General features: G+C 46.6%; 1 protein-coding gene across 2 annotated transcripts in view; it reads right to left on the bottom strand.

Annotated features, from left to right (window-relative positions):
- Positions 1-24,732, bottom strand: part of SEPSECS (Sep (O-phosphoserine) tRNA:Sec (selenocysteine) tRNA synthase) — a 339,266-nt gene extending 314,534 nt beyond the window's left edge. Inside the window, exons 1-2 of one of the 2 annotated variants that reach the window (XM_078678380.1) lie at positions 24,507-24,732; positions 10,631-10,785 (exon numbers count right to left, since the gene is read on the bottom strand). In XM_078678380.1, the coding sequence (XP_078534506.1) occupies positions 10,631-10,785; positions 24,507-24,620 (269 nt within the window). In that variant the 5' untranslated portion in view covers positions 24,621-24,732. The remainder of the gene's footprint in view (positions 1-10,630; positions 10,786-24,506) is intronic. The other variant, XM_078678381.1, reaches the window with a different exon arrangement.
- Positions 24,733-26,264: the final 1,532 nt, after the last annotated feature.

The following is a 26,264-nucleotide window of genomic DNA, read 5'->3' as shown; positions in this document are numbered from 1 at the left end:
AGCAAAGCAGCGATAGTTGTGCACGCAATTGGGAGCCAAGAAGGCCCCTGACATTTTGTCGAGAGAAAGGACCTTACTTGTGTTCTTTCCTCATTTGTAGGGCAGCCAGTGTCTGGCTACATCCCTGCTCAGCAAGTACGTTATTTAAACAAGCGCGGCATGCTGCAGGCAGCAGGGGGAGGGGGAGAAGGGGGAGGGGGGCTACGCAATTCCCTTGCGAGAGCGATAATTGCTACCATATGGCAGCCCTCACCCCCGCAACTAAGTCGCCAGACGTTCACACGTTGCCATTGAAGGCAATGGAACGTGTGCACGTTTTTGGCTGAAAAGCCAAAGCGATAGCTACAGGTCTTTTTGCCTATACAGCGCATGCGCTCTGCGTAGGCGGGACCTAAAAAGGAGCCTTGGAAGCTTTAGCTTCTTTGATCGGATTAGAAATGCATTTATATTAATATTATAGAGGCAAAGTAACCAGTTCTGCACATTCAGATCTTCAATTCATAGGTTCATTGCTTCACCTATGTTTATTCAGCGACCAGTCAATTAGGTTGCACATTTAGTTAGTTCCTCGTCATAAAAAAAAAAAAACTTAAAAACTCCTGCAATTCAAAAAAAAGCTGAAGGCGAATTGCTTCAAGAGGCATTACCTTCTAAACAGTAGTTTTTATCTACTGCTCACCTCGTTTTATTAGTCTGGGCTCACTGTCTTTTTTCACCATTGCTTTCCAGCTATAATCCCTTACTCTACTTGCACACCAAAAACTCATTCCTATTGAATAATTGTTTCCAGCTTATTTAATGCTGCCTTAAGTTCCATTTTTCTTTTTCATCTATATTTTGCAGGTTTGATTTGAAAATCCAGAACTAGCTGTTCATAAAAGGGGGTCTCCATTTTAGTTACTGCCTAATGACACATGGACTCAGGAGTACACTATGGGTGTTTCTTTCAGGGAGTCTTGTAGTGGAGAAATTATAGTTTTCATGCACAATCTTGTTTCCAGATAATTAAAAATCTGACATAACACCAGAGATCTGGACCTTTTTTGTGTAAGCAAATGATAGCATTTCCTGAAGTTACTAGGGAATACAATTGGTTGTTCATCCAAAAACCCAATCATAAAACGTTATAGTTCATAGGATCCTACGATTTCCACAGATTTCACTTAAGTTACCAACAGCTAAATCTCAAAAAGGCAAAGAAAGTTACTTGTGGTTAGCAATTAATTTCTACTATTGGATTGATCTTTAAGTTTGGGATCTGCTTAAAGTACCTAAAACTTCCAAAGATGTGATCCAATAAAGGTTTAGTCCAATATATTCATGACAGGTGTCTACTTCTGAGGTTCAGGAAAAAAGTATGCAACTCACATCTGTTGAGCCTGAGAGTGCAAGTGATTATAAACTACATTTCCAATCTGTCACAACAGTTTCACGACCCTCTATATTGTATTACATCAGCGGGGGGTATTTCAGTGCGTAACTGTGATAAATACATTGAATTTCACACAATTGAATATTAGCCTTGCATCAAATTTGCTTAGTCAATTTTGGAAGTGCTGCTCTGCTTTGCTATTCTGCCTTGCATTTATCATGTTATGGTTTCTGGATACTACTGTATTGTTTTGCCCGATGAAATAATCAGAATTTATTCACTTTCACCATTCATTGCTAGAGACAATATGATTACACAAAGTAATTCGAAAAGGCTAAAATGAATAAACAATAGAAAAAGAGGCATTTATAGCTTGGCATTGAACTTCCTACTATGTAGTCTTGTTTGATTTTGAACAGACTACGGTTCAGGGTTTTTGCCATCTTATACAATATCTTCTTGCATAATATAAGCTACCCACCACCTAATTAGCAGAATGAGATAGTCAATCAATATGCAAATAACCTGTATTAAAATCACCTATGATTTTGGAGTCCAAAATTAGTTATGATTTTGGACTCCAGCATCAGTACGCAAGTTATTTAGACACGGCCGCTGCTTTTTCGAAATTAACCTAAAAAAAAGTATTATTTAGTGAAACTTTAACATCTTAATACAACTGACATCCAGTCACACAAGTTGAAACAGTTAAAAAGGGATGTTGATCGTGTTAGCAACAATGCTAAGCAAGCCATATTCGAGAATTTTTAGTCAAAAGCTCATAACCCACTTACTTAAACATCAATCCATCTTACAGTCAACATACTCATGCCCTTATATAAAAGAGAAAAAAAATATACATCTAGATTGCGCTGAGCATTAACTCAAATAACTTTGAATCACATATTAAACACAATAGATATAGGCTCTATCAGCCTTGCCGAGATCCCTTCCTCTGTTCTTTTTTCCACCCTGGAGGTAGTAAGCCGCTGATGGTGATTGGTAGCAGGTGGGTATCGAGAAGAAGATGAGGGCAGGAACTATCTTCTGTTAGTATAGTAATCAGTCAAGCCCACCCTGGACATCATTAAGCCCATCCTTACTCAGAATTACTCAAGTCATTCCTCACGGTGCATCTAAGGCAGCTGGCAGCCTATATACTAGCCACTCCAAAGGTTTCTCCCTCTAAGGACCTCAGAAAATACAAAAGCTCAGAGAGAGTCAGGCCAAATGTATTCTGCTGTAAGGTTCCCAACACATATACAACCTAATGTCTGGAATAGGTTTGAAGAAGATCATTTGAGCATTCAAAGTACTCCTAAAATAGGCTACGGTGCTGTACAAAATTTTGCAGTACACCAAATTATCACATATCCATTGACAATTCCTTACTATGATAAGCACCAATGAAATTAGTAGTCTAAACTTTTACTAAAAGGGAATGCTTTTTCGATGGGAAGTGGTTGGGATTTGAACCTCCTGTAAATATTTCCTTTTTAGGTTTCGCCTGGCGTCCGCTGCGCAGCGGCGTTCGCGCAGGCGAAATCTAATGTTAGAACAATACTGGCTTTGGTTCCGCCTTCTCTTCCATTGGCTAGCTCCATAAATGGAGGCTAGCCATTGGAAGAGAGATCTGTCCGTCATTGCCGGAGCAGATTCGTGGGCGTTCCGGCCATTTTTACTCATCCCGCCCCCTTGCGATCGTCATGCGGCGGTGGGCGGTGTTTATTTTATTTTTTTTACAGCTTTGTTTTCCACCATTTCGGAAGTGTCCTTTGCAGGGGTGGGTTGCGCGATGTCCCGCTGTCCGTTCACGCCCCCTCCCGCTGTCCGTGTGCCCGTTCCTGCCCCCCCTCCCGCTGTCCGTGTGCCCGTTCCTGCCCCCCCTCCCGCTGTTCGTGTTCCCGCCCCCCCTCCCGCTGTCCGTGTCCCCCTAGGTGCCTTCTGAGGCTGGTAAGTGAGTTTACATGCCGGAAGAAGTCCTGGTGAGTGCTCCCCTCCCGCTGTCCGTGTGCCCGTTCCCGTTCCCGCCCCCCTCCCGCTGTCCGCATGCCCGTTCCCGTTCCCGCCCTCCCCCTCCCGCTGTCCATGTCTCCGGCCACGGCCCCACTTGTAAATGCTTGTTTGCTGTGGGAAGGCCTGTCTGCGCCCGGATGCAATGACAGACTCGCCATCCACCACACGCTCAAAACCGTACCACCTAAAATGTTACTTGAAATTTACATAAAATGTAGTGTAAATGAAATGTGTGAGTTTCTCCTTGCGCACCTTTACTGAGCCGAAGAGAATAATAACGCACAGCAAGAAAACTCTGTTAGTTGTTGTGCTACATAGAGTTTACATTGTGCAACATCTGCAAGCGCCCCGGACCTGATTACACACATTTCCTGCACCAATGACAATTAATATATCTGGACACTGACAATGTCACTATAACTTCCTTTGTATCGCGATGATTACGATTAGTATAATTTACAGTGTACAACGGGACGGGTCCAGAAAAAAACTGTTAGAAGATGATCGGTGGGTGCTACTTTAGAGGCAGCGATGGTATAAAATACGATTGACGACTTTATGCCTCTCAGCACCGCTTCTTTCTACGACCAAAGCGCCTTAAGGAGGGCTTAAAGTGAAACGTGGCCTTGTGTAACGTAACAGGTGCTTTCGTAAAGCCCTCCAATAACTTCGGGTCGATCTCGCGCTATATAAATCCTGCATTAAAAAAAAAAAAAAAAAAAAAAAAAACTAGCATTGGCGGCCCACTTTGAGAGGGTCTACACCCCGGAACGGGACGTCACTGCGATTGCGGCCCAAAGCGCATTGTATGATCTGCCCATCCCGGCACTGTTGCCCGAAGCGGCGGCTGAGCTTGAGACACCTTTTACTGCGGACGAACTACGGATTGCCATTGGGGCCCTACGTACGGGCAAAGCGCTCGGGCCGAACGGCATCCCAATTGAGTGGTTCCAGGACCGCACTGCTGTTCTTAGCCCATACTTGCTTCGAATGTATGAGGAGTGCCGTACTACGGGGGTGCTCCCGTTAGACCAACGGACGGCCACGATTGTGGCTATTCCTAAGCCTGGTAGGCCCCCGGAGGAATGCTCCTCATACCGCCCTATATCCTTACTTAACGCAGAAAGTAAAATTCTGGCGAAACTTCTGGCAAACCGTCTCATGCCCCACCTCTCTGACTTAATTCACCCGGACCAGTCCGGGTTCATGCCCCACAGGAACACCTCACTCAATTTACGACGGGTGCATGGGGTATTGGCCAGGACGGATGAAATCGGCGAACCCGCGGCCATTTTGGCCCTAGATGCAAAGATGGCCTTTGACATGGTCGAATGGGCTTATCTCTTTGAGGTTCTCCGGTGCGTGGGTTTTGGCCCTGTCTTCATCTCGTGGGTTAAATTACTGTACACCATGCCGGTGGCGCATGTGGTGGCGAATGGCCACGTTTCCCGCTCCTTCCCGCTCATGCGCGGCACCCGACAGGGTTGCCCTCTTTCCCCCCTGCTATTTGCGCTGTCGCTGGAGCCTTTGGCAATCCGCATTAGGTCCACCCCCTTGCTTAAGGGGATTCAGTGGAAGGAGGGCTGGGAAGACCGTATTTCGCTCTACGCGGATGATATGCTGGTCTACCTGACGGATCCTGAACACGGCATCCCGGCTCTCTTACGCATCTGCAATACCCATGGGGAGGTGTCTGGCTATACCATTAATTGGTCTAAATCCGAATTATACGCCCTGACGGGCAGCCTACCCGCGGTTGGCTCAGCCTGCCCCCTACGGCTGGCCGGCTCGTCATTTAAGTATCTTGGTATTCACGTCACGAGTGACCCGGCGGAATACGAAAGATTGAACCTGGCGCCTCCGCTGGACCGCCTCAGGCGTGATGCGAGCTTCTGGGCAGGATTACCGCTAACAATGCTGGGGAAAGCAGCCCTCTTCAAAATGAAATCCCTGCCCCGCTTTCTATATATTCTGGACAATGCCCCTTTTGCGGTGCCCCCCAGGTACTTCAAGAGGGTGGCGGCGGTGGTCTCTGGTCTGCTATGGAATAATCGCCCGGCACGGATAGCTCACGCCAAGCTCTGTAAGGGCTGGTACGAGGGTGGCATCGCACTTCCTAACCTCCAGCTTTACTATTGGGCGGCCCAGCTTAGGCCGATCAATCAATGGCTGCACGCATCGCAATCGGACCCTGCATTCCAGGCGGATCGGGCCCAGCTTGGGGCTGGTACCCTGCTGGCCCCGCTTTACGATAAACGTAAACTCAGGTCGTTGAAGGGGCCCACTAAGATCACGGTGTCCACCTGGCATGCAGCCACCGCTGCGCTGGGATGGAAAGACACTATCACCAAGCTCACCCCACTCTGGGACTCACGTGCTCTGGGCAACCTTCGGACCAGCAAGGGGTTTTCCCGCTGGGACGATATAGGCATCTCAACGGTGGGAGACATGTGGGACCATGGGGCGGTCATCACGTTTGACCGCCTGAAGGAACTTTACGAGATGGGACCGCATGAAACCTATCGGTATGTCCAGGTTCGTCATGCTCTGCTGGCGGTTATTCCGGTGGGGTCGACTCTCCCGGAGTCGTCCCCGCTGGAGGATCGCCTCTTGACTGACTATATGGTGGAAAAGGCCACCTCCCTTACCTACCGGAAACTCCTAAATAATTCCCCAGACCCGCTAGTGCCTCTTAAGGGTAAATGGGAACAGGAAGTGGGGGAGTTGGATGAACACGAATGGAATGAGGCACTGGCATCCCCCAAAGACGCGGGCATATCCTCTAGAATGAGACTCATCCAACTCAAAGTTCTGCACAGAACATATTACACCAGAACATTGCTTCACCGCATACAGCGAGCCCCTGACCCCTTCTGCTTGCGAGGCTGCGGGGAGGAGGGCACACTATTCCACACACTCTGGGACTGCTCCCTTATACAAACCTATTGGCGTCAGATCCTGCGCACCGTCTCACAAGTGCTAGAGGTTTCCGTGCTTCCAGAGCCTCGTCGCTGCCTTCTTAATGTGTGGGAACCAACTGACTTGTCCCGGCATGGCCGCCTCTGGGTCACGATTGGAATGATGATGGCTAAGAGGGATATTGCGCAGCGCTGGGGGGTGGCAGATCTACCAAAGGCCTCGCAATGGTGTGTTAATATGGACAGGGCCATGGTCACGGAACGGGCAGTGTATTTGACCAGGGGGTGCCCGGCCAAGTGGAACAAAGTTTGGTCCCCATGGAATGCTTACCGAGGTGAGATTTGCGAGCCACTTCCTGAAGATGACGCACCGGAGTCGGACGAGGAGGAGTGAGTGTGGGGGGGAAGGCTTGTTGGTGGGGGAGGGCGACACCGGGGGGGGGGGCGGGGTACCATAATGGGACGACTAATATTGTGCATACCGAGGTGTACAAAGTGCTGTTGACATGGACTCTGAAGTACGTTCCCACCTAAATGGCATTAGGTTTCCTATATCGATGACAAAGTGATTTCCCGAAGTTTGAATGTTCTTTCTTTAGGTATAAAACAGAAAACGAAAACCTCCTAATTTCGGCATGGACCATTCGCAATCCCCTCTTCACAATTTCTTTTTGGAACTTTGTCCTCATGTCCTCACGACCGCAGGTGTACTTATACTATGATAATATATATTTGTTTGCTTAACACTTTCTTAGCGGCCGGCCCGGTTGGGTTGTAGGCGACAAGCTGTGTAACACCTGTGAAGGCGGGTGTTTCATTTTCAGGCGCTTGTCTCCTTGTTACAACCCGACTAACAGTCCACACTCCGCCACAGCCTCTCCACACAACACACTTTCAGAACAGGTAAACGTACACTTAGACAGGAGTGGCTGTGGGTCTGCGTCAGTCGGGAAAGAGATTTGTGTTATTTCTAGCAACCATCAGTAGTAAATTCCCTTTCTGGCCTCAGTACAATTGGGGATTCTCTTCATGTGTGTAAATGTCCATGACGTCAGCGAACGCCTGGTCCACAATGTATAAAACTTCAATTGAAATTCAAAAATACATTTTGAAGCGGGTGGAGGAGAGTGTACTGAATTTTATTGCAAGCCTGCAAGATACTCAATTGTCATGCCTTTCTGTCAGATGATCTAACGGAGGATGAGTTTATGATACGGCTTCTTCGAGATATTTACTTTAATTCAAGCTTAGCCAATAGAAGGTATCACGGCTTAAAAAGTTCGAATTTTTAGCCTGGCTAGCTCACCTTTACACTTTCTATGGACCTTAGTTATGAGCAGAGTTTTAAGTGAGTTGAAAAAACTGGGGGTGTCTCAAATGGACGTGGCCGCTATATTTAAGGGCGTGGCTTAAAACACAAGCTACAAATCTGGTGCCCGACTGTTACTTTGCTGCTTCTGTCCATTCATCCGGGTGTGTATAACAAAAAAAGGAACATTACACCTACAAGAAGCCGCCAATCCGGGACTATTGGCTTTGTCAATGGGTATAAGTTGCATAACAAAAATACGCACCAACTCTCACGTCGTTGTATAGAGTAATGAAAATGCTACCTGCATTTGTAGGAGAGGTTGTAGCGTAAGTCATGAGCAGCCGACCTTCGAGCTGAGAAAACAGGTTCGAGCATGACGTCATGTGGTTAAAAAAATGAATATGTTCTTGTGTATGTAACTGGTGCTTATGTACAGAGCTCAAAGATTGCGCTATATAAAACTAAAAAACGAGGCTCCTTGACCTTACATCAAAGGCAGTGACGGGTTGTACTATTGCAGAGTTAAGGTTTTTTTGTCGGTTTTTTACACCCTGAGGGTACAAATGAAGAACCCCCGTAGGGACTCACCCATCTCGGCACCTTCTTTTTAGAACTGCTGGTGCTGCGCACTGGCAGGACCCGGCCCACTTAAAGCAATGGTTAGGGTAAGCATCCGTGTCTTTGTGCATATATGGCTGGGAATAAAGATTGTAAGTAACTTATGGATTTAATAGATATAGAAAATACACGTGATTTCGTACTGCAAGTCAATTAACTCCGTGTGTCAACTGGGCAGATGGTGACGTCGGCACCCATTTTAGGGGACCAGTGCTCATTTGTCATCTGACCCAGAGCAAGAAAATGAAAGGTTTAAAAGATATAAGAAGGATGCCAACCCTCCACCACCCCACCACCCTCCGCCTTATTACTCAATAAATGAATTGGAACCCCGAGAGAATGGGGTTCATGTTGATGCTGAAAACCGTATGCAGTGAGAAAAATGTGAATGGGTGACTTCAGTGTGGAGGTTGCAAATGTAACCTATGCGTGTTTTACTTCAGGATTTTTTTATCAAACCTCGCTCTTTATTCATATATGTACTTGCGCACAAGCCCGCCATAGCTCTCCCTCTATTTCGTTACCAAAGTGTGTTTTAAATTATGCAACATCAACAACACAATAGTAATGGCTTCACTGTGATGTGTTATGTCTTAAGTACCTATGCTGACTTCTAGATTTATAGTTGGTTACTGTCACTGCCAGATGGGTATTGTTTTCTAAAAATGTAATACATTTCTAAATTTTATTGCTATGAAAAGCTTACGTCTAGAATGCAATGTTTGTGTCTTGATGTATTAGCAGTCTTAGGTTGGCACTATTTAGCTGCCTCACCTTTCTGCGTTTCCAATGTGTGGGTGTTGGTCGTCCTTAAGGTGCTCTTTGAATAGCCTGCCTCTCACTAAAACATCGTTTAACGTAGCAGGTTCACTACTACCCTGAATTACACTCTGTATGATCGCTGTTCTTTCTCGGGGCTTCCATTGGCTGGGCCTTCACGGTCATCACTTCCTGCACTGAAGGATTATTCCTATTGGGGGGCAGTGATCAGACCAAGGGTGCTTTATGGGTTGGGCACACTACAGCAGTGTAGGGACGGTTTTCGAGGACTAGGCCTGAGCCGTGGGATTTTGAGGCGACCGCTTCTGCAGCATCACAGCACTTTGCATAGAATGAGTAAGCGGACGCTGATAGCCTTGGCAGACAGGGCAGCAATGGTGGTTAATTAACTACTCCCAGCCTAAAGGGCCCTCGCTTGGGCTTGGTACATAATTGCAGAATGGGTATTTAACTCAGTAGCCACGGAGATTTCCGCATAATTATTAATCTGCAACGCTTACCACATAAACCATCTGCTGCAGAATTTTCAGTTTTTAACAATACTTTTTTTCTCACTCAGGTGGATTGAAAGTTATTAAAAATTCTGCCACATCTGCTGCCACACAAATAGTATGCCCTTTGCGATCGTTGACTGGTGGCCTTTCGTTTCTCGATAGCTATATTTTTATTAAGGGTGGGCGGAGTTGGCCAAGTACCACGATGTGGAATTCTGCAGAGTTGCAAAAAATAACTCTGTTCTGCTCCGTTCCGCCCCAATTAATAAAACTGAAATCTGGAAAATGTTGGAAAGAGGTTTTAAAAAATGATTCACAACAAAGCTTATGCATACGTACTGTATGGATATGAACAATGGAGAAACTGACTGGGCTACCATGGAAACAGATCATAAGATTTAAATAGTCATCTGCGCTCATCAAGATTTCCAGTGGAGTCGTTCGCGCGGGCCATACTGCAGCTCCTCACTTACGCAACACCCCCGCTCCAAATGGATGTGGCTGCCAGTTATTCACCACCTGAAAGCAAGGCACTGAAGTTTGGATCGAAGGTTGGGCTTGTATCTTGTGCTTTCAAAAAGGGGTTCACCCCATGTTTTTCTTTCAACATGTTTACCTAAAAGTTTTGTATTTCCTTACTTAGCTCAGAATTTGTCTTTGGTGTATGTGCGCAAAAGCCATCAGACATACATTTTTTCGTGACAGAGGACTGTGGGTGCTATTCCATTGATTTGGCCTGATAGAGCGCAGGCTCACCTGCTCGGGATTTTACCATACTCAGCTGGGCCCATAAACACATACTGCTAATGGCAATGTAAATGACAATGCCATTTATTTATCTGTTTTCAAAACGAATACATAAATACAAATTTTGTCATTTACAATGCCAATAGCTCAAACTTTTCCAAAGGCGAAACCATTGCATTGTAAATGCTTGTTTAGTAATCTCTGCAAAGCTGTTACAAAGGCTAAATGTTGTGATGCTGTATGATGGAAATCCATTAGATGAAACAGTACGTCAATAGAAGTTAAGTTGGTGTGTTAGCATGAATTGAGATAAAACTGTCTGTTCTAATTAGATTATCTGAAAAATGAAAAAATGAAAATAATGAAACTGTACCTGTAGTGACGACGGGCCACTATACTTGATGAAACTCTTCCCTCCCTCTCGCCAACACCACAATTACTAAGAAAATTGTTGCTGTCCAAAACAGCAAGTTCATGAAGGAATAGTTCAATTGTGCTTTCATCCCATCCGTCTTCTGGACATTTACCCTTTAAGGGAAAAGAAATTTTGAATATTAACACCACTCCTTTAAATATTTGCCTCTCATTAGTCTTACATCCACATACTGTTAAAATCGTGCAAGAAATGTATATTAGAAAAGGATGCCAAACAAGTCCGCCTGGTTGCATCACAAAGTTATGTATGTGCTAATATTGGGAAATGTTAATGTATTCTAGAAGCAGAGATCACCATTGTGTGAACGGACCCTTTCTTCAGGGTCATGCCCAGACTTTTTGTCTTCACTCTACTCCTATTTTATGCTGAATTTGTTTTTGTTGGCCTTAGGACTCTATGTATGTTACCATTGGTAGCCAGTGCTAAAGTGCTTTTGCTCTCTCCTCTAAACATTGCAACTTTGGCTTACACCCAACTGGCATATTCACTTTATTGTAGTTCCCTAGAACAGTGTTAGTACCTGTGCCTACGGCTGTAAATTGAATGCTGCTAGTGGGCCTGCAGCACTGATTGTGCCACCCACTTAAGAAGCACCTTAAACATGTATAAGGCATGTCATTGCAGCATGTGTGTGCAGTTTTAAACTGCCATTTCGACTTGGCAAACTAAACTTCTGCTAGGCCCAAACCATCCTTTTTAATATAAATATGTCACCGCTAAGGTAGGCCCTGCACAACCCAGAGGGCAGGGTGCAATGTATTTAAAAAGTTGGACATGTACTTTTATGTTTGACAAGTCCTGGTAAACACAAAGTCTTAAATTAGTTTTTCATTCCTGCAAGGCCTTCTTCCTCAATAGGATAACATTGGAATAACTTTATTGCATTTTATTAGTGGAATTTCCAAATAGGAACAGGTAACTCATTCATGTTTGGTGTCTCCGGAATCACAATTTAAAATCCTAACTTATGGTGAAGTCAGAATTTTAATTGGCATACTTAAAAAGCCACTTTTAGAAAGTTGGCTTTTTAGTGCCTTAGCCATTTGATGTCTGCAGCCTGTCTCTGGGTCACATGACTAGGAGTAGCTGACAGTTGGGCTTTCTGTATTCCTCCTAGACAGCCACACACAATCAGGAGCTTAGGTGCGACTGGGTGGCCCATCACTAGCAGGTTAGGTGGGGTGAGCTGGGCCCAGTCCCAATTACACTTGAATAGGCTGTGTCCTGTCTCCACACAAAGGGCTGCACACACCTTGCAGTTAGTCTGAAGCCAGGGCCAGGAAGGTGTGGCATCTGTGCATTTCAAATGTCTGCCTCTCAAAGCTTCTCCCACTTCAAAGGCACAACTGTGTGTAAATGCTGAACCTCAGACACCAACTGCTCATCAACATTCTTTAGCTCACTTCGCCACCCAGTTCAGAAGCAGCCATATACAAATCAGTCTTAACCCTGTGACTCATGGGAACAGTCCAGCCAGGACTGCCAAGTCAGGTTTTTCCTGGACCAGAAACAAGCATTCTGGAAACGGTTTCGGGGTAACACCCCTCATCAGCCAGGCTAGCTTGAAACCAGTGGGAAAGTGAGCAAGGGCCCCACATATTTGCAAATAGGCCCGATAGCACCAAGATCATGTCGCACCAGGAATTACACGAGCCGCCGCCAGGCAGTCTCTTCGCACTGCAGTATTGACTGCTTGTGGGGGTCCGCCAACACAAAGCTCCAGCCTGCCTGCTCTTCGCACCACACAGAAAACCGCCCACGACACTAAGCTTGCGCCTCACGGCCCTCTCCAATGCGAATGGGACTCTTGGCATCAAACTCGAGAAAGTAAAACAACAGCAGGACTAATCTAGGACTGTAGGTGACCTGTGTTTCATCGCCTTAAACTTCTGAGTTTGACCTGGTTCAGTGCGACCAGATAGCCGTAGTTGATTCTTTTTGCTTTTAGGCGATATTTTTCAGTTTATTCTTTAAAAATTGATGACTAATTAGATTCCTGTCTTTTTGGTGTTGTTTTATTCATTACATTTTGCTGTATGCTTCTAAACAGGTGGGGGATCATTTTGTAGTGTGTTTTCACTGTGTCACTGTTTGAATTTTCAAGCCAGTGTAATTGGCTCAACTAAATATGACTTGTATACAGTGCAAAAGTCCTAAAAAACAAAGGAGGTGACTAACCAAGTTAGGCAGTATCACAGTCCATGACCTCACAGTAAGTGACACCACAAGGAGTAACATCAGATATAAAGACATCCCACATATGTTTAGCAAGTCTAGCATGGATACATTTTAGTACATTACAATATTTAACAAATAAGATTTGACATCGGGTTTGTGCTAAAACGGTACAGAAGTCAGATGCAAAATCTGGGTATAAACTTTTTTAAAACCCTGCCACAAAGAGATCAGTAACAGAGACACGTAGCAGTAGATCTGGTTCTGCTCAACTGGTTGCAAAGTCCACATTTTAAAATATCTTATAGAGTTAAGACACCTTCTGCCGAGATCTTGGTGTGCCCGGTAAATCTCAGGGAATAATAATATTCGTAAAATAACTCTGGATGTTAATGCATTTCCTGGAGAAGTCCGTGTTTAGTCTAGTACCAGTTTTAAATCAAAGTAGTACAGAGTGTTAATTTGGCTCCTGCAAAGCACATTATCTAACATGCAGATTGCAGATTTTTATTTTAATTAAATAGTTCAGCGGGTTACTACGTTTAACATAGAGATCCTTTTGTTAATTGTAGTTCATAGATTGTAATCCTAATATACACAGTGAGCAATAAAGGACAGGTGGCTACTACACCTTTTAACACTCACTGTCTTATGTAACTTCCTGGACATTGATTTACACACACATGACTTATAGTCAATGTATAATACCATTGCTTGAAAAATCCACTCGCCCGTAAGCAATTGTGAGCCAGATTTAATTAGGGCGAGCTATTTTAAGGTTCTACTGACCCTTTCTAGGGAGTAGGAAGACAAACTGATTTTTGACCTCTGCCTCTGAGAGCAAAGATAGCAAGATTTAAAGGCATCTTTATTGCTCACAAAGTGAATAAGCAGTAAAAATGCCTTTAAATCTTGTTAACTTGTCACATTTGCTAGGCTTTCAGATATCGAAGTCAAGTGCATTACAGTTAGGTCGAGCAGATGTTTCAAGTTACTAGACCTGCAGGTCTAGTGACATTTTTAGGATTTTTCAAGCCCTGAATACGTTTGTGTGATATAAAGTGCTCTGACACCATGAATTTGGATGAGTAGCGCTATAGCGCTATAAAAGAAGTGAAAACAAAACAGTGGTATTTCGATTATTAATTGCGTAAAAACTGGGACAGACCAACACATCTGACATGCTTACAATGCATGCATAGGTCTTATATACAGCGATCGAATAAAGTAAAAATAATGCCTCTCTTAAGTACTTGTGAAGTGATAAGTTTTGCACCTTTGATTCCCCTCCATTGCAGTTAGGTGTGAGGTTCCTGTAAGCTCCCAACCAGGATACTCCAACAAAAGGAGGCAGGTGGCCCCTTAATTTTGGCATTTGTTATGGGCACCTGATAAGCCTCCTCCCCTCTTAAATGCTGCTGCTCATAACTAAAGACACTCTGCAGGCACTGCTGAATGTGTCTCGGTGTCTAAAAATGACACCCGGACAAGTTTAGCATATTTCTGTGGGGCCCAACTTCTTGGCTGGGTAGACAGTGCCCACCCTGTGAACACAGCATGTCTACCCTCGATGTGTGCCTTATAGAAGGGAGGAGGTTTGAGTTAAAACTTATGCAAAAGCATAAATTGCTCCCTGAGCCAAGTCTGAACAAAGTTCAACAACGTGCTGTGTCATGCAACCTGAAGGCCAGTTTCAATGCCACTTATCCACATGAAACTGTTTTTCCATTATAGTTCACTTGATTAATTCAGATTGATTAGTTAGCTTCCCAAACTCAGTTGAGCACACTACTATGCGCCCTTCACTCGAATAACCCCTTCATAACTCTGTCTGACAATCTTACGGATGGCAAAATTCTCCATCTTACCCTTAAAAAAAACAGAGCATCTTCTTACTGTCATCATGTAGTTCTGAGTCCTACACCTTTTGTCCTTTTACTATCATCTTTCTCAAAGCCCACAGGAAATCTGGCATTTACTTCTAACGTAAATATCATTGAGCTATAAAAATCCTAAATATCTGCTTCATCACACAGTTTCAACTACATACTGTTAAAAATGGGTGTTTGTGGTTGGCTAGGGTATGCATCTAATCCAGGCAGAACACACGACTCTTGTCAGGACAAGTAAGTTACACAGCAAAGACAACCTTAGCTCAACCCCTTGGTAGCTAGGCACAGAGCAGTCAGAATTATCTCCAGAGGCAATGTGTAAAGTGTTTGCACAACGTGCTCACACCAATTATACAAAAAGTACACCAAAAGAGACTCCACACAATATGATATATATTGTACATAATCCATAGACCAACTATGACAAATCATAAGTACTGTGCATCCTATGCAATTCCTGAATCAGTATGCATTGTCTTGCTAAGACAAGAATCAACATGACATGCATGAGACCATCAGGACATGAAACGCAAAAGGAAAACACATCAATCATAAATGCTGTGCCTACGATACAAATTCTGGCAATGTAAGGTAAAACAACATACCTCAATATCTGAGCAGGGAATGCAGTATACAAGATATTTGAACACAAATCATCCCAGGTCATCATAAGCACCATAATCATTAAATATCACTGTAGACACATCGGCAAAAAGTAAGCCCCTGTAGACAGATGAACACTTAATCTGTATAAGCCCTGGTGAAAGTGACAGCATTCCAAACATAACGTAGGGCCCACAAGCCCATGCACGCCTACTACAGTGGTTATGGTAATCACGGCTCTCTGTACTAACGAATCGGGGGCCTCCGTCGAGGACTCGCCAGTCGTGTATACCCAAGATGCAGTGCCCCCTAGTATGTGTCAGCATGGGCGTCCGCAGGGGGTGGGGGGGGAAAGAAGGGGTGCTTGCCCCCACTGGAGCACGCCTCCTTGCTCCCCCTGCGAGCGCCCATGGTAGCAATCACAGCTAAGCTGACTCGCAGCACCAGAATGGGCCATTAGCCTTTTGGTGCCTCATTAACTGGTGAGTTCACTTCTGGGCGCTGCGTTCACACATGATGTTACCAAAAGTACAGAGTTCACCCGAAAGTGTCTGCAAAGCATTCACCAACGTATTCACGGTACTTATAATGTGAAACGCTCGGATGCGCAGATCTGGACAGGACTGAAGCCCAGAAGCACGCACCTCCACTAGCAGGGAAAAGACACACTACAAGCCGCGCAAGAACCGTGAGCCTCCTCCCCATTCACAAACGTCCTGCTCAGCCCCAATTCCAGAACAGGGATTTCTCAAGAAATCTTCTGCATGTGTGGGGCCTTTTTGTTGCCGATCTTCATCTCACATTGAAGTAACCCCTTAGCCAGGGTTTTAAATGGGCCGGGTCCCCCCGGGTCACAGAGGACGTTGCAACAGGTCCTTATCGAGCTCTAACGTCATGCCCTTTATTCGAACATAAACACTGATCGATTTCTAAATAATGAATGTGAAAAGGCAATCCATGTCAGAGATTTAGTTCCTGTTTGTGTTTGATGTTTTACTTAATATTTCATTCCCTTAGAGTGTTAACGATTTCCCGGATGTTGTATTTCTGTATTTTTTCAGTGTAGCATATTACGCTTGTAAAGCGCCTACTTTGATCTGAGCCACCACCAGGTGCTAAGAACGAGCCATGGTTGAATGCTAAAAATCCGAGAATGTGGTTTTTATGACCCGTTCTGAGAGGCCCAGAACCAGCCAGCCCGCCTCTGAACAGTTTCAGCGACCCTCCCTGCCCCCACCCTTTGTTTTCTTTTAGACTGGTGCCACCAAGGTGATATCCTTGCCTGAAGGCAGGGATTTCACCTAAGCACTTGATGTGTTGTAAATGTGAGCATGGGGTGGGAGTGGGAAGATGTGCACAGCAGGGGGAAAGGGATGGCCAGTGCAGGTGACGCTTTTCTTTTGTATAGGAATTTCTGCCAGCATCATAGCCCAGGGTTTGCTGTCTGTACACATGTATAGCTATGACGCCAGCAGGAATTACTTTACGAAGGAAAAGCGTCACCTGCACTGCCATCCCTTTCCCCCTGCTGTCTGTGCACTTGTATGGAATACACATCCACGGCGCTGCTCACCAGATGAATGGTGAACAGGGCCATGGATCTGTCTCTTTTTGCATCCAAGGACACCAACGAAGAAGTAGAGGAGGCCCTGGCAAGGAGAAACCAGAATACATTTGACCCACATCTATCTACACAGTGAGACCTTCGGGAGGGGCTGGATGCCAGGACGACAGTGCTGCTGATCAACCCGACTCCACTGAATAGTATCAGAAGAGCAGGCAGCAGTTTTTAAGTAAGTTCCAGTAACTTTAATGCATTCTCCAGCATCAGCATTACCTACTGCCTGCTTATCTAGATTACTCTAAGTGAAAGGTGATCTAGACTTACATGCATGGAAACGTCAAGGAGGACAGTCCCTTCCAAATATGCCAATGTAGTGTAAGCTTGTAGAGTTCATCTTTTGGGGTGCCAGGGGGTTACTTTAGACTTCAGGTTGGGTGTGAGTTTTAGGGTGCCAGGTAGTAATTATAGGGTTCAGGATGGGTTAGGGATTGTTGTTTTTTTTTTTTTAGACAAAATGGAGGGACGGCTAGGGCTTGAGTAGGTCCAACGTACATGGCCTACATGCACTATACAAAAGAAGGGTACAGAGTTCCTATGTGATATAATAATCACTCACAAAATGTGTTAGCTTTTTATACAAAAATGCGTTAGCGCTTTATAAAAACAAGCATTTACAATGCAATAGGTCTCGCAGCATTAAAGTTTGAGCTATTGGCATTGTATATTACAATGTGTTTCATAAATTTGTTATCAAACTCTGAATTGTTGTATAAAGATGGTTTGCAAACTGTCAAATGTTGCTGAATAGTAAGCAACGTTGTGAATAATATTGTTTGCTAGTCATCCTTGGGTACCAGAGTACTTCACTTGAGGCAGCTCACTACTCTGCACCCACTACTCTGCACCCACTACTCGGCACCCACTACTCACTACTCTGCGCACTCACTACTCTGCGCACTCACCACTCTGCGCACTCACCACTCTGCGCACTCACCACTCTGCGCACTCACCACTCTGCGCACTCACCACTCTGCGCACTCACCACTCTGCGCACTCACCACTCTGCGCACTCACCACTCTGCGCACTCACCACTCTGCGCACTCACCACTCTGCGCACTCACCACTCTGCGCACTCACCACTCGGCGCACTCACCACTCGGCGCACTCACCACTCGGCGCACTCACCACTCGGCGCACTCACCACTCGGCACTCACTACTCGGCACTCACTACTCGGCACTCACTACTCGGCACTCACTACTCACTACTCTGCATTCACTACTCTGCACTCACTACTCTGTACTCACTACTTTAGACAGCTCTCTCTCTCGCCATTCTTCTCGTTCTCTTTCACTGAGTGTTTAATGACCTACACCAGAAATCGCTCCCCACCCTTACTTACGCCTCTTAGCCAACCTACCCCATTCACCCACCTGCAATGGATTCTCACTACACCTCCACTAGTCAGCTCAACACTCTGTCGTGGGCGTGTGACTTCCCCAACGCCCCGTGTGTTCAGTTTTGCGCCGGGCTTCTTGTCTCTCAAACCTTAGTTCTCTGTCTCACCCCTGCCTTGGTACCTACGCCCGATCAACATATGGAAACACACTGAGGTAATATATGCCCCCTTTTCAAGTGCCTTGGAGATAAGGCGATTGTAGGAGGAGCGATGGGAAAGCACAGCGATTGTTTTCAAGAAAAAAAACTAGAGCCTCCTGTCGCAATCGGGTGTATTCTCGTGAAACGTTCGCTTTCTCGGAGTTTTACTCACTTCCTTTTCGGAGCTCCCTTTTCTGAACAGTACCTTTTAACCACTGCGCTTCTTGCATCCCTATGCGTAATACACCAGATTTTCCCCTACGCTGGACCTATCTCACCTCCAATACATCACCCATTGCAATACCCTACACAATGCATCGTCGTCCCAACATTGAGTCAAATTCCCTTATCCATGAACATACTACACTGAGTCTCGCTAAGCGTACGGAAAGCGCTATTTAAATAGCGATACATTACAATTTACACAGTGCCTCCCATTCCGTATTTCAGGCCTCTCGCATCATCTACATTCTTCCTGTCATTTTAGTTTCTTCGCCATCTTAGTTTCGAGATGACTGCAATATCTGCGCGCGCATTCCAAAACGAAACCTAGCGTGGGGGCGGGACTTCCGTCTTGTGCGCCAAGCCCGTGCCCACAGAGTTCCTGGTCCGAAGAGCAGTGCGTGACGCGGGGCTCCCATGCCTGAGGGAGAGCCCCGCGGAGGCGACAGAACACCGGATTGGCGGTAAGTGGGCCTTGGGGGGCGCTCGTGTGTGTGAGTGTGAGTGTGTGTGCGCGTGTGTGTGTGTATGTGTGCGACGGCCGGGGTGTCTCTATGTGTGCGTGTATGTGCGTGTCTCTGTGTGCGACGGCGGGGGGAGGGGGGGAAGTGTCTCTGTCTGCGCTCGTGTGTGTGTGGCCGCATGCGTGCAGGGGGAGGTGTGCCTGGGTATGTTTGTGCTTCCCAGGAGACAGCCAGGCCGAGCGCGGCGCGTGCCAGTCGGCGCGTGCCAGTTTCAAATCGCCTCCAAGGCGATGGGCGCGGCCAGGATTGTCTCCTGGGAAGCACACATGCCAACAAAAGGTACTCGGCGGAGACGCGCTTCGCGCGGCTAGCCGAGACCTAAAAACAAGGTACTACCGGTGATGAGGAGGGGAATGCCTCCTTTCGGAACTAGGGCTCTCACACACCCAGCAAGCTAGGTGTCATGCTTCATCATAGGAGCCTGCTCCTCGTCGGGCCGGCGCTGCAATGCCCACGGGCACCCTTAAAGGGGCTCTTTATCAGAGATCTTTTGTTCCTCGCCGTAAGGGTGCCGTGGGTGTGAGGGGCCTAGGTGAGTGTAGATGTATGAAGTGGTGTTAAAAACAGGTAAGGGAGTCCTCTGTGATGAAATGTTATTCTGCGAGGGTCCCAGCCTGATTAAAAATCAATAGGGAGGGGAAAGTCTTTTGTTATAATGCGACAAAACGCGCACTCAACTCCCAGATGGTAAACATGTGACTCGCCCCATACTATCAAGGAGTGTTCATTGGCAATTCATCAGGACCGTGTGAATTAAAGAAAAACTATCTACATGTGGGTGGTGCAATGCTACCTACCACTGGTTGTCCCCTTGGGTCATTACCCTTGGAGAGGTGAGGTGACCTGTAGTAGAAAAGAGAATACAACATTCCATGTAAGTTTCACATTCAGCGATGGAGATGTGTTGAGGTCAAGTACCTTAATTAAAAACACTATGCTGATCATGCATTTTAAAAAATTCCATAAAAAACACTACGTGACTTTCATAAGAACTCTCCTTAGATTTGAGATTAAGCATCTGTGACAACACAGTGGTGGTGAGTGATGTGTAGACTCGCCTAGTTAGGTATATAGTTTTGCCTCATCAGGTGCACGGAAGTGTATAAGACACAGATAGTGGTGTCTCTATAAAGTTGAAAAGAGAGACACACATCCACGTCAGGGGTCAATGTCATGATTTAGAGCCTCCTGTCTATGCAGAAACAAAATGAAAACTATCAGGATCATGGCTAGCCTGTTCGTAACATGGGCGGGTGCTATAGCATCCCCTCCCAATTCCATACAAAGAGTGTCACTGCGCACATACCACAGGCCCCTGGAAGCGGTTTTGCAAGGGGGTTGTTAAGGCTTAGCCCGCCACACAGTGACCGGAGTTGGAGGGGAACCCATAATAGTGACTACCCTAAAAATTGCCCACAATCATGGTCGTGTGCAGGGCAATCCCTTCATAAGGCACTAGGATGAGGTGGCCAGCTCCTACTACATGTACATTACAAGTGCCAGCATTGGAATCCTCTTACCTCCATCTGTCGGCGTCGACATACGGAGCCTTCAACCAAGCGCAAAGTCTCACCTGCTCCTATTTGGAACCCGTCGGCCGACCTATTGATTTTTAATCACGCTGGCATCCTCACAGAATAAAATTTCATCACAGAGGACTCCCTCACGTGTTTAACACCACTTCATAAATCTACACTCATCTAGGCCCCTCACACCCATGGCACCTTTACGGCGAGGAACAAAAGATTTCCAATAAAAAGCCCCTGTAAGGGTGCCCGTCGGGCATTGCAGCGCCAGCCCGACGAGGAGCAGGCTCATATGATGAAGCATGACACCTAGCTTGCTGGGTGTGTGAGAGCCTTAGTTCAGAAATTCCCCTCCTGTAGTACCTTTGTTTTTTTTTATAAAGAGCTAACGCATTTTTTTTTATAAAAAGCTAACGCATTTTGGGAATTGATTATTATATCACCCAGGAACTCCGTACCCTTCTTTTGTTTAGGGATTGGGGTGCCAAGGGGTAATTTTAGGGTTCCGGGTGGGTATAGGTTTTGGGGTGCCCGGGGGTAATTTTATGGTTCCAGGCAGGTATGGGTTTTGGGGTGCCAGGGGGATAATTTTAGGGTTTAGGGTGGGTATGGGTTTTGGGGTACCAGAGGGGGTAATTTTAGGGTTCAGGGCGGGTATGGGTTTTAAGGGGCCATGGGGGTAATTTTAGTGTTCACTGCGGGTATGAGTTTTGGAGGGCAGGGGTAATTTTAGGGTTCAGGGGGGTATGGGTTTTGGGGTGCCAGGGGATAATTTTAGGGTTCATGGTTGGTATGGGTTTTGAGGTAACAGGGGGTAATTTTATGGTTCAGGGTGGGTATGGGTTTTGGGGTGCCAGGGGGGTAATTTTAGGGTTCAGGGTGGGTATGGGTTTTAAGGGGCCAGGAGGGTAATTTTAGGGTTCAGGGTGGGTATGAGTTTTGGGGGGGCACGGGTAATTTTAGGGTTCAGGGTGGGTATGGGTTTTGGGGGGCCAGGGGAATAATTTTAGCGTTCATGGTGGGTATGGGTTTTGGAGTACCAGGGGGGTAATTTTAGGGTTCAGGGTGGGTATGGGTTTTGGGGTGCAAGGGTGGCCATTTTAGGGTTCAGGACGGGTATGGGTTTTGGGGTGCCAGGGGGACAATTTTAGGGGTCAGGGTGGGTATGGGTTAAAGGGTGCTGGGGGCAATTTTAGGAACAGGGAATGTATGAGTTTTAAAGGACCAGGGGGGTAATTGTAGGGTTCATGTGTGCTCTAATTGTTGTCCAGTTTCAAATGCAGACTTCACCACTTTTTTTCTCAGCTTGGCCTGAGCATTACCCTATCCTGATTGTCTGCCATTTTATCCCCGCCCCTATTTATTAACATTAGCCACGCCCCTTCATTTGCCAGGTTAGCTCCCCCTGGAAAAATTTCTGCAGACGCCCATGTGTGTCAGCAACGGGGGAGGCACACTTCAGGATCGCGCTGGAGACCTTGCACTCCACTCTACCAAACAACTGCAGCGGCACAAAGAAAAGATGCAGCGCTCCCTTTAAGGGAGTTGGGGTGGGGGCAGCTCTTCCCAGAAGACATGCCGGCGAGGTCTTTGGAACAGGAGAAATTCTTAGGGACCCCCAACAAAACACAACTATCTTACCCCCCCCCAACTGATTTCTGGGTCTTGGGGAAAGAGTGTGACGCGCCCGGTCCCCTAGACATGGTAAAAGTGTCAGGAGCTGCCACCCAAGGCGCTGGCGGACTTCCCTCCCCAGGCCCCGGTTGCAAAAGGCGGGGTTGGGCAGCACAGTGTGACCAAGACTGCCTGGGTCTCCGGTGCAGTGAGTGATCTCGGGAGGTGATTAAAAGGTGTACGGCACTTTCAGGGGCTAAATCACAGTAATGGGCAGCTGTCCCCACCTCGATCGCTCATGCCACACAGGGACCAGCTCACAAGGTCAGGCAGGACTGAAGGCGAGACTTTGCTCTTACAGCAGCGACTTGCCACAAGGGGCCCACCGAGGAAGTCCTGCTGCGGCATGCAGCCAGCCGACCAGTCAGTCCTCAGCCAGGTAGCAAGGCAATCTCCATTCAGAAGGTGCGGTGTAGGACTGAATGAAGCACCACACTCCGGACCTCGCAGGAAAACCGGGGCCAAGCCAACAAACCATTGGAGACTCTTGAGGGGCAAAGGCAGCTAATAGAGTCCAGTCCTTCTCCTGAAGGATAGGTGCAGCAGGCCAACACACAGAGCATTAGCAAAGTGGCAGTCCCTCCTAAAACCCAGCACACAGGAGAAGGCCAAAGAAGCAATGCAGTGCAAAGTGGCAGTCCCTCCTACAAGTCAGCACACAGGAGCAGTATGCCAAAGCAGCAATGCAGTGCAGAGTGGCAGTCCCTCATGACAGCCAAGCAGCCCTTCCTGACTGAGTGTCCTTCTCCCAGCAGAGTTCAGAAGTGCTTCCCCCCACATGAGGTCCGAGCCCCTGAACGTATACCCTGGGGCCCTGCTTCTAAAAGGTGGGAGAGGTTTCCAGCAAGGTCTGGCCAGTTTCAAACGTTTCCCTCCTCCCCTGTCATGGCTCCAGACATCAGTAGGGGGTAAATGAGGCCTGTGTGTGAGGGCAGGACACAGCCTATACAAATGTAAGTGTGCCCCACCTCCCTTTCTCCCAGCCCAAGAAGACTATCGGTATACAAATGCACCCAGCCCCGCCTGTGTGATGACTGTCTGGAACATATGCACAAGTCCAGCTGTCACTCTACCCAAGACATGGATTGGAGTCAGACTGCAAAGCACATAAAGTTAGTTATAAGCACAGAGAAATGCTCACTTTGTAACAGTGGCATTTATAAAACAGTAATAAAAAACCACCTACACCAGTGAGCATGATTTTTCACTACCATTCTAAACATACCAAACATGGTAGCGCTACTCCTTTTAGATCAGGAATTTCCACTTGAACACATCTAAGAGGATTCCCAATGTTAGCCTTTGGAAGGAGCAGGCCTCACAGTAGTGAGAACCAAAGTAAGCTGTTTGTCACAAGCAGGAAATGTCACATAATAAAAGCATCTATCCTACCTTGTACTTACACAGCACCCTGTCCCCAGGCTACTTAGGGCCTACTTAGAGGTGCCTTGGGTGTAGTAAAAGGAGAGTTTAAGGCTTGGTAAGTACTGTTAAATGGCAAGTCTCTGTGGCAGTAAACTCTGCACGCAGGCACTGCAGTGACAGGCCTGAGACTGCTTTGAAAAGCTACTTCTGTGGGTGGCGCAATCTGCGCTGCAGGCCCACTAATAGCATTTAAGTTACAGGCCCTGGGTATATGGGATTATGCCTGCAAGTCTTAAATTGTCAAGTGGCTGAACTGAATCCAATATGTAGAAAACAAATAAGTGGAGTAAAAATTAAAAGACCTCGCGTGACGTTATCTCACTAGTGTCCACGCTTCGGCATATGGTGAAAATAACACCGACTATTTTCGTAGTGTGGCCATCCACTTGCTACGTGAACTTTCAGTGTTCCACCACTGCTGCCAGGACATCGCCTGGTCGTGTCCGCGACTCTGCCATCAAGGCAAAGATCAGCCCCCCATAAGCATGTCCGTCAAACTTAAGATTACACAGTGACCCCCAGAAAAGTTACCGTTGTATGTTTCACGCAACGCTTACATGCGACGCACAAGAGCTGACCCCCACCCACTGCCAGGAGACTTGATTTCACCTGTTCTAGGAGCACGCGGATGAGCTGCTCGTGCGCGCGCCGGGCCTGGGCGCCCTGCCTCACATATGCTGCCGAGACAAGGCGCTCCCCGGCGCTGAAGCTGTCACTGTTCATGACCGCCGGCGACAGAAGGCAACGCTGAACTATAAAACCTCAAATCTGGCCGTTTCCGGGTATAAAGATCACAACAGACCAAATTCGCACGTGGGTCGACTGGCAGAGGCCGTCCCGCCCTTCGCCCCGCCCATGCAGCGAGAACTGTGAAGACATCAAAAGAGGACTAAAAACTTTAAGGGGGACGTGGATGCCATGTTGAGGAAGAGCGTTGAGCGAGTGAGCACTTTAAAGCAGGGGTCTGTAAATGAAAACAGGATACTTTTTAAAGGGTTCAGGTAAGTTTATTTCCAAAAGCCCCAGACACGTCAGAACCAATGGTGGCATAGAATATCTGGTCTGAATCTGATCGGTAACTCACAGCTGTAGAATGTTAGGAAGTGGCGTGACAGTCTGTGCCAAGAGAAGCACACAAATAAAGGTACATCACAGTAGAAAGATGATCACCCTATTTTTCATCATCCCAACACATTCTCCTTTCATAACATTTGAAATAGATCAGGTTGTTAAAAATATGTGCATAGCTGCCAAGGTTTCAGATTGCCATGTGTGACATTTTAATGATTTCAGTGTAATTGTGATGCAACGAATATGAGTGGCACTTTCTCGCGAGCAAAAATCTAGCAATTAAACATATAAATAGCAGAAATGACACTTATTTGAGCAATAAGAAACTCTAAGAAGTAGTTGAAGTAAAGTGCACTAACGGAGGGGTTGCGGGGGTGCAAAAAGCGACGGTGAGCTGCTCTGCCAATCATCGCGCCCCTGCTGAGTGGTGGCCTGAGGAAAAACATTAATGAAAACTAAAAATAAGCCAAACATAAGCAAATGCTCGACTTACGATATGTGTAGAGAGAACAGCTAGTGTGGAAATCAGCATATTCAGGACAATGTCAGCAACTTAGCCTCCCATTATACAATCCCTAATACAAACAAAGTTATCCTCCAAACAAAGTGGTAGTCAGCAAACAACACAGGTGGAAACAATCATTTTAAACATGCGGCGGAGTATAGCAGTCTGCTCTTATGATTGAAGACACGGACACGTTGTGGGGTTGAACGTTTGCTTTATTCTTCCCGAGTGCCGGGAGCGTCTGCCTTTACTTTTCTATTTGCGGCAACTCAAAATGGCCGACTTCCGTTTCCGGCCCGCCTCGGGCTCACGCCGAACAACTAGATCGCATCACCACATACCTTCCCCTCTTAGACATTGCACAAACATATGTGGAAACAACAAAAGTCTGATAGAGTGGACATAGGCTTCCACTAAAAGTTTTATAGTACAAACGCTAAACAGTCTTACTTGGTTTCCATGTCATAGTCCTCAAATTTCTTTGGTACCTTGATCAGCATGCCCAACCTGGTACGTGCTGGCTTCGTGCTACCTTCCGCTCGCGGCTCATGGACCGGTAGGCTTGCTCCTACCTTCGCCTTTATTCGCCGTCCACTATCCACCCCTTCGGTACCCGGACTGCTAGGCGAGGATAGTTTAGTTGATTCCACACCATCACTGTCCTCTGGAGTGTACCGCTCTTCGTCATTCCGATCGGGGCTGGTGATTCCTTGCCAGGTGCTCCCCAACTCTTGCTTTATTTCGGGTTCCTTGCTTTTTTCCTGGATCTTCACACTTCATGACTCTGTTGC

Source organism: Lissotriton helveticus, chromosome 2_2 (assembly GCF_964261635.1).
Source record: "Lissotriton helveticus chromosome 2_2, aLisHel1.1, whole genome shotgun sequence".
Taxonomy (NCBI): domain Eukaryota; kingdom Metazoa; phylum Chordata; class Amphibia; order Caudata; family Salamandridae; genus Lissotriton; species Lissotriton helveticus.
Note: the sequence above shows the minus strand (reverse complement) of the source record. Positions and strands in the feature narration are given on the sequence as shown.